At 42.2% G+C, this 19,012-nt stretch overlaps 1 protein-coding gene across 1 annotated transcript in view; it reads left to right on the forward strand.

Moving 5' to 3' along the window:
* Positions 1 to 19,012, forward strand: part of MCM3AP (minichromosome maintenance complex component 3 associated protein) — a 90,130-nt gene that overhangs the window by 27,490 nt on the left and 43,628 nt on the right. The window contains 6 exon segments of the mRNA XM_077448161.1: positions 353 to 515; positions 9,330 to 9,490; positions 11,521 to 11,753; positions 15,128 to 15,306; positions 15,391 to 15,491; positions 16,817 to 16,951. Of these exon segments, the coding sequence (XP_077304287.1) occupies positions 353 to 515; positions 9,330 to 9,490; positions 11,521 to 11,753; positions 15,128 to 15,306; positions 15,391 to 15,491; positions 16,817 to 16,951 (972 nt within the window).

Consider the following 19,012-nt stretch of genomic DNA (forward strand, 5'->3'; position numbering starts at 1 on the left):
ATAGCTTAGGTCACATTTCGGCTTATAAGAAGGTCAAGTCTCATTGATCAAGTATGTCAAATCTGAAATAGACAGATTTGTTGTTTCAATTTAAAGAGGATCTCTTTTTATTTATTTATTTATTTATTTATTTTTTTATATGGTTTAAAAGATGAGTTGTTTCTTTGAAGTTGCATTGGAAGGGGGACACACACACACTTACACACACTTACACACACTTACACACACTTACACACACTTACATTTTTTAATTCAGTTTGTTATAATGCCATATCGATTTGTAATTGTTATGTTCATATTGCTATGTTTATTTTTTATTTTTTTTGTTTATTTATTTTTCATCTGTATTTAGAGAAGTGCAGCAGTTACAGGAGTCTGTTCGTAACTCAGCAGAAGTCAAATTTGCTCTACAGGTCTTCTCTGCATTCAACAGCACAAACTATGTGCGTTTCTTCAGACTGGTCAACTCTTCATCGTATCTTAACAGCTGCATATTGCATGGCTACTTTGGCCAGGTATGGAGAAAGCTTTTATTTTGTTCACACGTTCATTTTAATATATAATGTAAATTATGTTGACTAAATGAGGATATGTTTACATCACAGTACAAATATACTATTTTTGTAATCTGGTCACTTGCTTGAGGAGATTTTACTGGTTTCCTGGTCTGGGACTAGTTGAGTCAAGAAGGGTTACCCTCCTTAACCACTTAAGGACCGCCGTATTGCCATTATACGTCATCAGAATGGCACAGGCAGGCACAAGCACGTAGATGTACGTGCCTGCCTTCCAGCGGGTGGGGGGTCCGATCGGACCCCCTCCCGCTGGATACGGCGGTCAGTTTCCCTCCGGGACCGATCCGTGATGAGGGGATGGCCGTTGGTTTCTGGCCATCCCCTCTCAATCGCTCCTGGCCAATGACGAACTGCCTCCCACTGTGTACTGTTTACACAGGAAGGAGGAAGTGATGTCATTCGCCTCGGAGCGGTCTTTTTGACCGGACTACGAGGAGAAGACTAAAAGTAAGTGCACCAAAACACTACACTGACACATAGGTACACATAGGTACACAAACCCCCCCCCCCCCCCCCGATCGCCCCCCGATCCCCCCCCCTCCCCCCCCAGTCACAGTGTCACTGATTGCATTGATAATTTCTTTACTGATCAATGCATTCAGTGTCAGTTGTAAAAGTAAAAACTGTCAGGGCAGTTAGTGTTAGGTCCAGGGTAGCCCCCTATCACCCCCCAATAAAGATTTAACCCCCTGATTGCCCCTAGAGTTAACCCTTTCACCCCCTTTTGCCAGTGTCACTAAGCGATAATTTTTCTGATCGCTGCATCAGTGTCGCTAGGTAGCTAGTTATTTTTTTAGGTTCACCGCCAGGTTTTTATATCGCTAGGTACGCCGATATACTACCCAATAATGGTTTTAACATCCTGATTGCCCCTAGTTAACCCTTTCACCCCCTTTTGCCAGTGTCACTAAGCGATCATTTTTCTGATCGCTGCATTAGTGTCGCTACTGTCGCTAGGTAGCTAGTTATTTTTTTAGGTTCACCGCCAGGTTTTTATATCGCTAGGTACCCCGATATACTACCCAATAATGGTTTTAACCCCCTGATTGCCCCTAGTTAACCCTTTCACCAGCGATCACAGTATAAGTGTCACTGGTGACGCTGGTTAGCCAGTTAGTTATTTAGGTTCCCCGTCAGGTTTTTATATAGCGCCAGGGACCCCCATATACTACCTAATAAAAATTTGAACCCCCTGATTGCCCCTAGTTAACCCTTTCACCACTGATCACCGTATAAGTGTTACGGGTGACTCTGGTTAGTTTGCTTTTTATAGCATCAGGGCACCCACCATTTATTACCCAATAAAGGTTTAACCCCCTGATCACCCGGCGGGTGATATCAATTAGGTTTTAGGGTCAGGGTCTGCCCTGCGATCGCTAACAGTTTTTTTGGTAGCATTTTATATTTAAATCCGGAAGGCAGTGCTTGGTTTTCGGGGTCCCGTACGTGGCTAGGCTCCCAAAAAGTCCCCCACATGTGGTATCCCCGTACTCGGGAGAAGCAGCAGAATTTATTTTGGGGTGTAATTTGACTTCTGCCCATAGCATGTGTGAGCAATATATCATTTAGTGACAACTTTGTGCAAAAAAAAAAAAAGTTTGTAATATTCCCGCAACTTTTGGCAAAATATAAAATATTCCATGGACTCAACATGCCTCTCAGTAAATAGCTTGGGGTGTCTACTTTCCAAAATGGGGTCATTTTGGGGGGTTTTGTGCTATTTTGGCATTTTATGGCCTTCGAAACTGTGATAGGTAGTGAGGAGTGAAATCAAAAATTTGCACCCTTAGAAATCCTGAAGGTGGTGATTGGTTTTCGGGGTGCCGTGCGCGACTAGACTCCCAAAAAGTCCCACACATGTGGTATCCCCATACTCGGGAGAAGTAGCGGAATATATTTTGGGGTGCAATTCCACATATAACCATGGCATGTGTGAGCAATATATCATTTAGTGACAACTTTTTTAAAAAAAAATTTTTTTGTCATTATTCAATCCCTTTAGGACAAAAAAAATAAATATTCAATGGGCTCAACATACCCATCAGCAATTTCCTTGGGGTGTCTACTTTCCAAGATGGGGTCATTTTGGGGGGGTTTGTACTGCCCTGCCATTTTAGCACCTCAAGAAATGAGATAGGCAGTCATAAATTAAAAGCTGTGTAAATTCCAGAAAATGTACTCTAGTTTGTAGACGCTATAACTTTTGCGCAAACCAAAAAATATACGCTTATTGACATTTTTTTTACTAAAGACATGTGGCTGAATAAATTTTGCCCTAAATGTATGACTAAAATTTCGTTTATTCGATTTTTCTTATAACAAAAAGAAGAAAATATCTTTTTTTTTTCAAAATTTTCGCTCTTTTTCCATTTATATCGCAAAAAAAAAATCAGAGGCAATCAAATACCATCAAAAGAAAGCTCTATTTGTGGGAAGAAAAGGACGCAAATTTCGTTTGGGTGCAATATTGCATGACCGCGCAATTACCAGTTAAAGCAGCGCAGTGCGAAAAAGACCTCTGGTCCTTAAGGTGTTTATTGGTCCGGAGCTGAAGTGGTTAAAGTGGGACTTTACCCATAACAACTTGATAAAAAAAAAAAAATGTTCTTTTAGGAAGGAACATACATTCCACATTAATAATTGTGCTCCCAAAATAACTGTACTTTAAATTGTAGGGTTCCAACACTACTTTTTTTCCTTTTCATTGCGACTTGCATAAACTGCAATGAAATTGGAGGTGAAATTCGCACTGCTCTGCAGTTTTGAAATCACGCTGAAGTATCGCAATTTCAAAGCTGCACCAATATGAACAAGGGCTTAAGGCTGTCGGCAGATTGGCCTCTACAAACTCTGCAGTGTTTAAAAAATGCCTAAAAATAGATTGCAACTAAGTGTGTGCAGAGTGGGGTGAAACAGTGTTTTACTGGATAAATAGTACAGACTTTTTTTAATGTTTTACGTAGCTATACCTGCAAAAGGGGCCAGCCTAACGTGATCTAGCAGGACTTAATTTTCTGACTAAAGTTCCCTTTTAATGGGGGGGCACAGCAATTTAAAACTGACTGTTTTTAATGCCCTGTACACACAACAAATCCGTTGTTTTTTTTTTTTTTGACCGATTTTGTCCTAAACTGATGTTGCATACACACGGTTGGACAAAGTTGTCGGAAAATCCGATCGTTTGGAACGTGATGACGTACGTTCGTTAGGATGGGACTACGTTGAGGCTACTAGCCAATAGCTTTGGTCGCGTAATTTGATCTGAGCATGCGTGCCACTTTGTCCGATCGGAATCTCTACAAATGATCGGAAAAAGTCAGATTTGATTTTTTATTTTTTGGTCGGAAAATTTGTGATCCTGCTCTCAAATTTTTTTCAGTCTAAATTTCCGACGGAAAAAGTCCGATGGAGCCCACACATGATCGGATTTTCCGACAATATAATCCGAACGGACCTTTTCCGTCTGAATTTCCGACCGTGTGTACAGGGCATAAGTCTTCTTTCCTATACTAAAACAATGTTAAACTAGTTTAACCGCTTGCCGCCCATCCACCATCAAATGACGGAGGGACGATGTGGCTCTCGTTCTGGGAGGACGTCATATGACGGCGTCCCTGAATGGCTGCTATGGACGTGCAGCACGGCGATCGTGGCCATGTCGCGTTGCTATGACACAGCGCGGCCCTGATCTCTGTAAAGATCCACGGCTTTTTAACCAAGTGAAGTGCGTCAATCCGCTCTACTCACCTCACACTGACAGAGTGTGTGGCAAGGAGTGCCGATCAGCCACATCTCCTCGCAGGGGAGACCTGAGCAGATAATCGGCACTGATCATCAGTGCCCTGATTACAGGAAAGCCCCATCAGTGCACACCACTGCTGCCTATTCATGCTGCCTATCAGTTCCCACCAGTGCCACCTTTAGTGCTGCATATCAGTGCGGAATATTAGTTCCGCCTTATCAGTGCACATAAGTGCCGCCTTATCAGCATACATCAGTGAAGGAGAAAAAGAACTTATTTACAAAATTTACTGACAGAAACTAAAGAATTTTTGTATTTTTTTTTTTTTTTTTTTTTTTTTTTTTTTTTCAGTCCTTCTTTCTTTTCTTTTTTTTTTTTTTTTTTTAACAATAAAAAAAATCCCAGCAATGATTAAATACCACCAAAAGAAAGCTCCATTTGTGTGGAAAAAAAAAAGAATTCATTTGGGTACAGTGTTGCATGACCACACAATTCTCATTTAAAGTGCGACAGCATTGAAAGCTTAAAAATGGTCTGGGCAGGAAGGGGTGAAAGTTGCCAGTATTGAGGTGGTTAAAGCAGTATTTGACTCAAAAACAAAAATGTCATATATTGCAACTTACCAGTTAGATGTAGTAGCTGCAATTGTGTGTGTTTTTTTTTTTTTTCTTTAGGTAGGTATATATATATATATATATATATATATATATAATTTTTTTTTTTTTTTTGACATGGCAATTAAGCCAAGATGCACACTACAGTTTTTTTTTTTTTTTTTTTGGGGGGGGGTCTTTTCTTTTTTTTTTTTTTTTTTCATGCAGCGGGTTGCGTGAAAAAAATAAAACGGTTGGAGCCGCTGTACTAACCATGCGAGGTTAGTTTGACACCGCCCCCCCCCCAGAACACTTAGATCAGCACGCTCTGCCATTGGCTGAGGGTGCTGATTGGGAGTCGGTTGGCTGCTTGTTTTCCATCATGCACGTCCCGATAGAAGCTGGCTAGACCTACACACATGGGCAGAATGTCAGACATTTTTTTTGTTTGTTTACCGACAAATTTCTCCCAACGTTCTGCCCATGTGTACGGGGCTTAAGTCTGGCACTCTTCTTCGCCAGGTGGGGCCTGCTGTCCGAATACAATCGGCACCGTGGGAGATTTGTTAAACCGCACTTATACTTAGAATTGGTCTTTTAAATAGAGATGGCGTTCAGTAAACTCCGTCATCGGCTGGCTTTTATATATCTGTGTAATAGAACATAAGTACAAATAGCAGGTGGGCAGACCTGTTAAAACACGTGCATATCTTGTCACAGGAATGACCAGGAGTAATAAACTGTTGCTAAAGTGGTTGTAAACCTTAGACATCAAATATGAACAAAGTATATCCCTCTATAGTGTGTTCTTTGTCCCAATCCAGAGCACTGTCCTTTCTGTCAGCTGTTTTGTTCCTCGGGGAATGATCTCCAGCTGATTGACAGCCTCAACTCTGTTCCTGTGAAGGGGGAACAGAGTTCCTCCAATCAGCTCTCAGAGCTCTTTCAGCTCTCCGCCCCCTGCTTTTCAGAGTGCTGAGATTTTTTATAAATTCTTTACTTTGGATGTAGGGGAATATGGCGGTAAATAGACAGGTACAACTTATGTAGGAGCATTTGTTTAACCACCTCAGTACAGTGCAGTTACACCCCCTTCCTGATCAGACCAATTTTCAGCTTTCAGCGCTCTCACAGTTTGAATGACAATTACTCAGTCATCCAACACTGTATCCATATGAAACTTGCGTCCTTTTTTCCACACAAATAGAGCTTTCTTTTAGTGGTATTTAATCACTAGTGGGTTTTTTATTTTTTGTGCTATAAATAAAATAAAACGTAAATTTTGTGAAAAAAAAAATGCCTTTTACTTTGTTTCTGTCATAAATTTTTGCTAATTAGTAATTTTTCTTCATAAATTTTGGCCAAAATTTATACTGCTACATATCTTTGGTAAAAATAACCCACATTAGTGTATATTATTTGGTTTTTGTGAAAGTTAGAGTCTACAAACTATGGTGCCAATCGCTGAAAATTGATCACATCTGATCAGGCCTTCAAGAGGAAGTAAACCCTGATGGGTTTACTTCCTCTTTTTTTCCCTGCAAAGGTAAAGCATAATGGACTACTATGCATCGCATAGTAGCTCATTATGTGTCACTTACCTGACACAGGAGCCAGCGAAGTCGCCGCTGATCCCTGTAGTCCGCCGCGTCCATCTTGCTGGTGGCGTCTCGCAGCTCCGACCAATGACAGCGGCGAAGCCGCGATGACGTCACTCCCGCGCATGCGCACGGGAGTCGTGTCTCGCAGCTCCGACGCTGCCATTCGGCGAAGCCGCGATGACGTCACTCCCGCGCATGCGCACGGGAGTCGACAAATTAGGCAAATCCATTCTTGGACTTGCCGCATTTAGTGCGCCTGCGCGCCGCTGTCTACGGCGCATGCGCCGTAGACAGCGGTGCCCATTTTCGGGCAAATATCTCCTAAACCATATAGGTTTAGGAGATATTGCTTGGACCTACAGGTAAGCCTTAATCTAGGCTTGCCTGTAGGTCAAAGTGGTTTGAAGGGGTTTACTTCCTCTTTCAGTACATCAGGTGTATCTCATTTCTTGAGACACTAACAAGTCAGGAAAGTACAAATACCCCCCAAATGACCCCTTTTTACAAAGTAGACATTCCAAGGTATTAAGTAGCATGATGAGTTTTTTTAAGTTGTAATTTTTCCCCACAATTCTTTGCAAAATGAAGATTTGTTTTTATTATTTTTTTTACAAAATTGTCATATTATCAGGTTATTTCTCACACACAGCTTATGTATACAACAAATTTCACCCCAAAATACATTCTGCTACTCTTCCCGAGTATGGCGATACCACATGTGTGAGACTTTTACACAGCCTGACCACATACAGAGCACCAATATTGATGTAGTACCTTCAGACGTTTTACGAGCAAAAATGACACATCTCATTTCTCATCCACCTATTACACTTTTGAAGGCCCTGGAGTACCAGGACAATGTAATTTCCCATAAAATGACCCCATTTTGGAAAGCAAACACCCCAACGTATAATCTGTGAGGCATAATGAGTCTTTTGAATGGTTAATTTTTTTTTCCAGAAGTTTTTGGAATATGTGGAAAAAAATTAAAACGCATTTTTTTTTTTTTACACAAAATTGTCAATTTATAAGATATTTCTAACACATAGCATGTATATAGCAAAAATGACACCCCAAAATACATTCTGCTACTCCTCCCGAGTATGGCGATACCACATGTGTAGGACTTTTACACAGCCTGGCCACATAGAGGCCAAACATTGAAGTAGTACGTTCAGGCGTTCTAGGAGCATAAATGACACATCTCATTTCATTCCTACCTTTCACACTTTTTTGAAGGTCCTGGACCACCAGGACAGTGAAATTACCCACAAAATGACCCCATTTTGGAAAGCAAACACCCCAACGTATATTCTATGAGACATGGGCTGAAAATAAGTACTCGGGTACTCTGATGGCCTGGTGACAGGTACTCTGGTACTCTGATGGCCTGGTGACAGGTACTCTGATGGCCTGGTGACAGGTACTCTGATGGCCTGGTGACAGGTACTCTGGTACTCTGATGGCCTGGTGACAGGTACTCTGGTACTCTGATGGCCTGGTGACAGGTACTCTGGTACTCTGATGGCCTGGTGACAGGTACTCTGGTACTCTGATGGCCTGGTGACAGGTACTCTGGTACTCTGATGGCCTGGTGACAGGTACTCTGGTACTCTGATGGCCTGGTGACAGGTACTCTGGTACTCTGATGGCCTGGTGACAGGTACTCGGGTACTCTGATGGCCTGGTGATTGGTATTTGGGTACTCTGAAGGGCGGTGACAGGTACTCATATGGACTGTGACAGGTACTTGGGTACTAAGATGAACCGTGACAGGTACTCGGGTACTCGGATGAACCGTGACAGGTACTCGGATGAACCGTGACAGGTACTCGGGTACTCGGATGAACCGTGACAGGTACTCGGATGAACCGTGACAGGTACTCGGATGAACCGTGACAGGTACTCGGATGAACCGTGACAGGTACTCGGGTACTCGGATGAACCGTGACAGGTACTCGGGTACTCGGATGAACCGTGACAGGTACTCGGGTACTCGGATGAACCGTGACAGGTACTCGGGTACTCGGATGAACCGTGACAGGTACTCGGGTACTCGGATGAACCGTGACAGGTACTCGGGTACTCGGATGAACCGTGACAGGTACTCGGGTACTCGGATGAACCGTGACAGGTACTCGGGTACTCGGATGAACCGTGACAGGTACTCGGGTACTCTGATGGCCTGGTGACAGGTACTCGGGTACTCTGATGGCCTGGTGACAGGTACTCGGGTACTCTGATGGCCTGGTGACAGGTACTCGGGTACTCTGATGGCCTGGTGACAGGTACTCGGGTACTCTGATGGCCTGGTGACAATGGCTGTTTACCACCGTCGGTGACGAGCAGTGTTCCCGGGGAACACGCCGCTACCGACGTGCACGCGCAGCGCGCTCACGATCGCGCGCATGCGCCGTGCACAGTCGGGGTGTGACCATCTGTGATCGGCCATGACTTCATCACGGCCGATCACGTGGTAAACAGCCATAACCAATGGCTGTTCACCCCCTTCGGTGGTGAGCGGTGTCTCTGTGACACGCCGCCACCGAAGAAACAGGGATGCGCACGATTGCGCGCATTCCCTATTTAAACGGGAGGCCGTCATATGATGGCCTCCCGCCACAATAGGTGCGCCACCTGGCCGTCATTTGACAGCCGGCGGTCAGCATCTAGTTAATCTCTGTATCACCCAAGACTAGCTGCTTCACTTGGGTGTATGTAAGGGTTTACAACCAATTTTAAATTTACCTCTCCAGCATCAGACAGAAAATTATCAAACCCTCTAAAGTCTCATTTTCACGTGTTTACTTTCTAACAGGTACGTCGAAGGGCTCTGCAGGTTATGAATATTGCTTATACGTTTAGTCCCCAAAGGCCCACCTTATTTCCATTAGAGAAAGTTGTACATCTTCTGTTATTCCAAGATGCTGATCAGGCTGCAGAATTCCTCACAACTTATGGCTTAAGCGTGTCAGATGGGTAAGTAGATTAAATATACAGTACAAGTGATATGTTTTTTGACCTGACGTGAACTGCCGAATTATGGACAGCATCGTCTGTGCTACATCTCTGCCATTTAGAGAAGTCTTGTATTTTTATCAATGAATACAGGCTTCCCCTGATTGGCCAAGGTGGGCAGATGTAGTCATCAGTCTCTACCTCAGCCAATTGGAGGAAGTTTTGTACTGTTAAAAATACAATCCTCCTCCTACATGCTTAGGATACAGTAAGATGACTCTCTAAATCTGGCATTAGAAAGGAAGTCGTTGGTGCTACTGTCAGAACACAACACCGCTTACTGTATATAGCAAAAGCTACTACAGTAGGTTACAGTATAAGCATCAGCAAGTCCAGTCTGGCAAGCATATAATTAATTTTGTACAAGCTTGCTCAAACGAATTAAAGTGGCGGGAAACCTGGAATTCTCTCTCAACCACTTACGGACTACCCACCGATGATATACATTGATAGTTTGATGTTAAATACTGTTATGGCAGTAGATAGCTGCCATAACCTGCTATTTATAAAAAAAATTTAAACGGTGGGTGGTCCGCTTTAACCACTTCTCGACCGCCCACTGTGGATTTACTATTTTGATGTTCAATAACGTTGTTATGGCAGCAGATAGCTGCCAAAACCCCACTATTTTTTTTCAAAGGCAGATGGTCCGCTTTAAGACAAAAGTTGTCTCCATGGCAGATTTGCCACAAGATCACTTTTATGGGCAAACATGAAAGGTGCCCACCCCGCCACGTCCCGGTTGTCTCCGTCACTTACCATAGCAGTCGGTAGTGGTGGAGACGATCCAGAGCTGTCCCCTGAGAGGCAGGAAGTCGAATGAGGGACTGATGGGCCCCCACTTGACTCAATGCTATTAGATGATTGAAGTGCCCAATGGGACATTTTTTTTTTATTGAAGTGTAAATGTGAGATCTGAGGTCTTTTGACAACTGGGAAAAAAACCTTGTCTGGAGAAGAAAAGGGGAGCGTTACCATCAGTCCTGTGTCACGCCAACTGTAAAGAATCCTGAGACCATTCATGTGTGGCGTTGCTTCTCAGCCAAGGGAGTGGGCTCGCTCACAATTTTGCCAGCAATGAATAAAGACTGGTACAAAAACATCCTCTTAAAGCAACTTCTCCCAACCATCCAAGAACAGTTTGATGATCAATGCCTTTTCCATGAGGCAAAAGTGATAACTAAGTGGCTTAGGGAACAAAACATCAAAATTTTGGGTCCATGGCCAGGAAACTTCCCAGACCTTAATTCCATTAAGAACTTTTGGTCAATCCTCAAGAGGCAGGTGAACAAAAAAAAAAAAAACCCACAAATTCTGACAAACGATCCAAAAATGGGCTGCCATCAGTCAGGATGTGGCCCAAAAGTTGATTGACAGCATGCCAGGGTGAATTGCAGAGGTCTTGAAAGGGTCAGCAGTGCAAATATTGACTCTTTGCAATGTAATTGTCATTTAAAAGCCTATACTAAAGGTAACCATAATAACATTGGACATAAAAGATCTAAAAACACTGAACCAGCAGACTTTGTGCAAATTAATATTTTTGCCATTCTCAAAACTTTTGGCCATGGCTGTACAGTCAATTGTAACATTTGTGTGTGGGGTGCTTACCAGCAGTCTTATCTGACAGCTAAATAGATGTTTTAAAAAGTGAGGCATTTTTGATAGATAACTGCATTCCAGCACGCTTTGTCCAGAATTTATAGAGCTTATAGGGAAATAACCTTTGAAGGCTCACCTGGACCCCAAGCTGCTTTTCAGTTGCTCTCACTCCCCTCTTATTTCTTCGTTTACCCAACCTATGTACAGTATGTTATAAAATAAGGTCCTATTGCATCGGTCCAAGTGGTAATATTTTACGTTCATCTTTATCTTTTTCATCAGTGAACTTGGTTATTGAAAACCTATAAAAAAAGGAAACATGTTGGTTGAATAAAGGAAATCACTAATCTAGTTTTCAGATATAAATATTTTCTTATGGTTTCTTTAAGCTTTGTAGAGCTAAACCGATCAGCTTTTGCCGAGCCTGAGGCTCCCTTACAGCCGAAGAAGAGTCCATTGATCAGCCACAAACGTAATGTCTCTGTGGGACAAGTAGTAAATGGAGCCCCGCTACCACCATTCCCTTTGCACACACCTGTGTGTAGCTTTGATGTACAGAACAGATATACTGGATTTACCAACTCAACCGAAATAGCAGTTAAGTCGGGACAAGAGCCAACAGGTTAGTCACAAAAAAGTGAAATTTCTCTACAATTTGCAATACACTATAGCTACTTAGAAGTAGAGCAAACCATTGAAACCCAACTTCTGATTAACGGCTATGGCTTGCAGCACATGTTTTTCAGTTGTATGTAAAGTGTATCCAAACCCAAAAACAAAAACTATCTATTGCAGCTTTCGAACTATTAGATATGGTAGCTGCATTGGTTTACCTTATTTTGCTTTTTGTTACCTGTTAATCCTGCAAATAACACACTTCTATCCTATATGCTCACGCCAATGTAGTAGTTTACAGGGGGAGGAGAACATTGTTTGTGCTTTCAGTTCTGCTCACAGGAAGGGACAAGTACACCTTCTTTTTCATCTACAAGTATTTTCTGTACTCGCTGAAAATGTTATTGGCCTAAAAAAAAAAAAAAATTAATGCAGCCACCGCCACAAGGCTGGGTAAGCTGCAATATTAATATAAAAAAAAAAAATTTACACACACACACATTTTTTCACATTTTTTTTTTCTTGGGTTAAACAGATTATCAATGCCCATCAGTGCGGTTAGTGTTCTGGCAGATGATCTGGGAAAGGATAGCTTAGCCCAAGAAAAAAAAAAGTGTGTGTGTGATACTACAGTGTTGGTTTGTCTACGACCAGGATGTAGTAGGCCGCTGGTGCTTGCCAGTTCACCAGAAGGTTGAGGGGCACTAGTACTTGGCTCTCTGCTCCATACAAGAGCCCTGCAGTTGTTGCACCTCAGCAACAGAAGAACGGGGTCGGTACACTTGGGGGCCACTACTGTCATCAGAGCTATCTGTCAGGGTGCCACTGCTCTCTACTGGTTGGTATACTGAGCCTGAATCTGACAGTGAGGCTTCCCCATCGCTCTCATCTGTTGTGCTCGGCAACGTGTAGGCCTTTTCACTAGTGTACCTCTGTTTGGACATTTTCGCCACTAAATTTATAGGTACAGCTAGTGCAACTCGTAGGCAAAACAGCCCCTGGCTGTCAGAGACTGCTTCTGTCACTACCAAAAAAATTAACTGTTAGTGTTCACTATACTAGTGACACTGTGACAGGGGGTGAAAGGGGTTAACTGGGGCCAATCAAGTGGTTAAACCTTTATTAGGTAATATATGGCGGGTACACTGACGCTATAAAAAAACTGACGGACGCTAATTAGCATCTCCCGTGACACTAATACGGTAATCAGAAATTAGATCTATACACTAGACTAGTGACACACTGGTGACAAGGGGTGAAAGGGTTAACTGGGGGGGAGGGGGTGATCAGAGGGTTAAACCTTTATTAGGGGATTAATGGGGATACCCTATATTTACCTGGTCCTAATACTAACTGCCCTGACGCTGATTACTGTCAAAAGTGACACCAGTACAGTGATCAGTGAAAAATCTGAAAACTGCACTTGGTGGCACTGTGACAGGGAGTGAAAGGGTTAATTGGAGGGGGGGGGGGGTGGGCCATGCGATCTGGGGGTTTTGACGGAATGAAAAGAACCTCAAAATAAAATTTCCCTTCAGTAAGGTCAATTGGTTTCAGCATAAATCACACAAATGGGAAACATAAGGGGAATACAAAGACACTGAATTTCAAAAGAGCCAACTTCCCTAAACTATGATCCTTGCTAGAAGATACTAAGTTGGATAAAATCTTAGAAAAAAAAGTCTCAAATTCTTTAAGTACATAAATAGTAAAAAAAAAAAGGAGGTCAGGTCACATTGGTCCCATAAAGAATGATGAAGGGAATCTGGTTACTAAGGATGGAGAGATGGCAAAGGTATTGATTTTATTCTTCTCTGTGTTCACAAGGGAATGGGGGGGACACGTCACAGGAAGCACCCTCATGGCTAACAGAGGACAGAATTAGAAATGGACTTGAAAAACTTAACATTAATAAGTCATCAGGACCAGGTTTGCTCCCGAGGGTCCTTAAAGAATTCGGTCAAGTAATTGCCAGACCATTGTTCCTAAAAAAAATTTTTATTTTTTCCACAAGAAACTTGTTTCTAATTTTTACAAACAGTCTACTGACTGGAATGATACCAGCTGATTGGAGAAAAGCCAATGTAGCACCAATGTTTAAAAAAGGGATGAGCTTTATCCCTGGCAATTACAGACCAGTTAGCCTAACCTCAATTGTGTGCAAGCTCTTGGGGGGGATAAGGGACTATATACAGATTTTAGTAATGACAACTGTATCATTAGCAGTAATCAGCATGGATTCATGAAGAATCGTTCTTGCCAAACCTATTAACCTTCTATGAGGAGGTGAGCTGCCATCTAGATAAAGGAAGGCCTGTAGATGCGGTGTATCTGGATTTTGCAAAAGCATTTGATACAGTTCCCCATAAATGTTTACTGTATAAAGTAAGGTCTGTTGGCATGGACCGTAGGGTGAGTGAATGGATTTAAAACTGTCTACAGGGGTGAGTTCAGAGGGTATTGATAAATGGGGAGTACTCAGAATGGCTCAGGGGGAAAGTGGGGTCCCCCAGGGTTCTGTCCTGGGACCAATCCTATTTAATTTATTCATAAACGACCTGGAGGATGGGATAAATGGCTCAATCTCTGTATTTGCGGATGATACTAAGCTAAGCAGAGTAGTAACTTCTCCGCAGGATGTGAAACCTTGCAAGAAGATATGAACACATTAATGGGATGAGCAGCTACATGGCAAATAACGTTTAATGTAGAAAAATATAAAATAATGCATTTGGGTGGCAAAAATGAATGCAATCTACTCACTTGGGGGAGAACCTCTGGGGGAATCTAGAATGGAAAAGGACCTGGGGGTCCTAGCAGATGACAAGCTCAGCAATGGCATGCAATGCCAAGCTGCTGCAAGCAAAGCAAACAGAATATTGGCATGCATTAAAAAGGGATTAACTTCAGAGATAAAACAATAATTCTCCCACTCTACAAGACTCTAGTCCAGCTGTACCTGGAGTATGCCATCCAGTTCTGGTCACCAGCCCTGAGGAAGGATGTGCTGGAACTGGAGAGTGTCCAGAGAAGGGCAACTAATAAAGGGACTGGAGGACCTTCGTTATGCGGAAAGGTTACGAGCACTGAACTTATTCTCTCTGGAGAAGAGATGCTTGAGAGAGGATATGATTTCAATGTACAAATACCGTACACGCCACAATAGGGATAAAACTATACCGTGAAAGTGACTTTAATAGGACATGCGGCCATTCACTAAAATTGAAAGAAAAGCTGTTTAACCTTAAACTGCTTAGAGGGTTCTTTATTGTAAAAGTGGTAAGGATGTGGAATTCTCTTCCACAGTTTGGACTTTTTTTTTTATTTTATTTTTTTTTCAACCTCACCTGCTATGTAACCATGTGTGTGTTTTTTTTTCAGTTGTTACAGATAAATCAGAGGTCAAAGACTCAGTGCCTGAAGATAGGTCTATCAAACGTACGATTGTGCTTCTAAAAGACAACCAGGAATCCTCGTCTATCCCTTGTCAATCAGTCTTCCAACCCATAGTGCCACCTGAGGTCCCTCCATCCCCACCTAAGCCAGCTTTTACTGATTTGGTACATTCATATTGATTCATATCTGGTTAATAACATGCTCTCTCATCTTTATTGCATAATTTTACATTTTATTTATAAATATAGGATGTTGCTGCCGTGCTTCATGATATTGTGGAAGATACAGTGAAAGAATTTAGTGTCGAAATCAGCCAGACAGGAGCTGCTTACATTTCTGCTGCACTTGGGTAATAAAAAAAACTGGTTAAATTATTTCATGCTTCCAATAAAACTTTAATGATTAAATATAGATCTCTGCGCTAGTCTGGTATGGAACAGCTGCAATTCAAAATTTGGAAGAGCTAAAGTAAATAATAATGACAAATGGTGTGCTGTTTCTTTAAATAGTGAGCTGATGTAATGATAAACAAAATAAAGTGAATAAATCAAGGATTTGACCTAAATGCTCAAACTTAAAAATTGTGTCAGTGTATGAACAAACCATGATCACAAATTAGTGATGCAAAATGACACAACCAGTGCATTAATCAAATATCTGTATACAAAAGATTGTTAAAGTGGTTGTAAACCCTTACAAACCACTTTGACCTACAGGTAAGCCTAGATTAAGGCTTACCTGTAGGTCCAAGAAATATCTCCTAAACCTGTATGGTTTAGGAGATATTTGCCCGAAAACAGGCACTGCTGTCTACGGCGCATGCGCCGTAGACAGCGGCGCGCAGGAGCACTGAGCGCGGCATTCTCAACGACAGAGCTGCCACGCGTGTCGGCTCCCGTGCGCATGCGGGGGAGTGACGTCATCGCGGCTTCGCCGAATGACAGCGGCGGAGCTGCGAGACCCCACCAAGAAGATGGATGCGGCGGACTACAAGGGACAGCGGCGACTTCGCTGGCTCCTGTGTCAGGTAAGTGACACATAATGGACTACTATGCGATGCACAGTAGTCCATTATGCTTTGCCTTTGCAGGGAATGAAAGAAGAAGTAAACTCATCAGGGTTTACTTCCTCTTTAATAGAATTGAAACCTGCCAACTAGCTCAAATGGCATTGCAAGTACTCTCTGATCCTGTTTGAAATCTCCACATTTTTTTACAAAATTTTGGCAACATTTGTGTACTTTTGAATATAAAGATACTTATTGTTTTGAAAGCTGTTTTAACATCCTGTAGAAGAAAACATACAAATTTTCATTTTCCTTTCCTAAAATGGCAGCTTATGTATAAGACTGAGCAGCTAAGCTATACAAACTTTGGTTATCTTTTATTTCAGTGTCAATAGTTTTGTGTTTTAATACAATGGGTAATATGTCAAATTAAAAAATATTTTAGATTCAAATATTTTTTAAAGAGGATCTCTTTAACCCATCAAGGAAATACTCATACAGAACATTTATAGCAAATTCCTATTAAAACCACACTTTAATTTCTTAACCAGTGTCTTAGTTTCTCATTAAAGTCAACAGCTAAAAATTGTAAATGATATTACTCTTGTTACAGTATCCAGTTGCCTTGCTGAAGAATTATTATTTTTTTCACGTTTCTGCTATTACAGAGAGTCATCAATGGTGGCTGACAGGCTTCTTGCAGATGTAATCTTGGATTTGTCAAGCACTATTACAAAAGAAGAGGTGAAAGCAGAGACTGAGAGAGTGTTGGAGGAAAAACGAAGAAAGGCAGAGGAAGCCAGGCATGTTTTATAGCCATTATTAAAAATAAATATATAATCTCTCAATAAAAATTAAAAGAACACTTTAAAAAACACATCATATCTCAATAGGCAAAAATATGGATATCTATACTGATATGGACTGGGTAATGTGTTAGGAACGAACGGATGCCACATCATTTGATGGAAATGAAAATTTACAAGCTAAGGAGGGCTGAATTCATAGACACCCCGAAAATCAAAGTAAAAAAAATGATGCAGCAGGCTAGTCCATTTTGCTGAAATTTTATTTTAGCAACTCAAAATGGTACCCAGTAGTTTATATGCCCCCCACGTGCTTGTATGCATGCCTGACAACATTGGGGCATGTTCCTAATGAGATGGCTGCATACTCTCACCAAATGAGGCCGGGCAATGTGGTGCTCCAGGAGGAACCCCGACCCACGGCACCAGTGTAGGGTCTGACAATGGGTCCAAGGATTTCATCCTGATACCTAATTGCAGTCAGGGTGCCATTGTCTAGCCTATAGAGGTCTGTGTGTCCCTCCATGGCTATGCCTCCCCAGACCATCACTTACCCAACACCAAACCGGTCATGCTGAATGTTACAGGCAGCATAATGTTTTCCATGGCCTCTCCAGACCCTTTCATGTCTGTCATGTGCTCAGTTTGAACCTACACTCATCTATGAAAAGCACAGTGCGCCAGGTTTTCAATGGCAAATGCCAATTGAGCTCCACGGTGGACAGTGAGGATGGCCCACTAGAGGACATCCGACCCTCAAGCCACCCTCATAAAGTCTGTGTCTGATTGTTTGGTCAGAGACAGCCACACCAGTGGCCTGCTGGAGGTAATTTTGTAGGGCTTGGGCAGTGCTCATCCAGATTCCTCCTTGCACAAAGGAGCTTATACTTGTCCTGCTTAAGGACCTTCTACGGCCCTGTCCAACCGTCCTAGAGTAACTGCCTGTGTCCTGGAATCTCCACAATGCTTTTGAGACTGTACTGGGAAGGAGTTGGAATGCCTGTGCAACATCTATAGGGTCCAGGTATAGCCTCATGCTTCCAGTAGTGACACTGACCCTAGCCAAGTGCAAAACTAGTGAAAACAGTCAAAAAAGATGAGAAGGGGGGAACAAAATCAATGGCCTTCACCTGTAAAACCATTCCTGTTTTGGAGGTCATCTCATTGTTGCCCATCTAGTGCACCTTTTGTTAATCCATTACAGCTGCTTTGGTTTTAATGAAATTAACAGTCCCCTCTGCTACTTAACTGACCAGATCAATAACTCAGGAGTTTAATTGACTTGATGCTATACTCTGATTAAAAAGTGTTCCTTTACTTTTTTTTTGAGCTCTGTGTGTGTGTGTGTGTGTGTGTGTGTGTGTGTGTGTGTGTGTGTGTAATATATACAGTTATAGAGAGATATATTCAGCAAGAATACTGTATAGCCACCAGCCTTTATCTACATCCAGCAGCCATTATTTATAAAATTTGACTACTGTGCCCTGGGCTACTCCAAGTGTCATTTGCAGAAAGTCCTGGCAACCTCTTGGTGCAAGCCATAGTGGTTTAGGCACTTCTAACTTTACTGATTTTAGAAAGGAGAAAGGTTTGCTGTGTCAAAGAGGCTTCTGGGTGCACAGAACTGTGGAGGGGGGTAGGGTCGCATCCAGATGTGATGGTTGGAACATAGGGTATATTGATGATACTGATATTTTCTAATGAGTCAACTGCAACTTCTTCTTTAGTCCCAGTGTTTGAAGTAGTCCTAAAACTCACGCCTGTTTAATAGGTAAAAGTCTTTTAAAGATTGAGATGTCGGTTATGCAGAATGTAGGTTTTGTCTTCTGTCCTCTTAAATGAGCTTCCCACCCACCCCTTTGAAATTCAGGATCTCTTTTCTTTGCCAACAGGTGCATAAATAGAGCACATTAAATGCAGCATGTTCCAGACCATTGATATTGAGCAACAGCTGTATGAGGGCTTGTTCACAACAATTGCAGTGTGGGAAGCGCATGTTTTCATTGTTAGTGGTACTCCAAACGCATGTTGCGGCGACCAAACCACATGGTACCATCG

This window comes from Lithobates pipiens, unplaced genomic scaffold, assembly GCF_037356315.1.
Source record: "Lithobates pipiens isolate NorthernLeopardFrog02 unplaced genomic scaffold, aLitPip1_a1.2 Scaffold_22, whole genome shotgun sequence".
Lineage (NCBI taxonomy): Eukaryota > Metazoa > Chordata > Amphibia > Anura > Ranidae > Lithobates > Lithobates pipiens.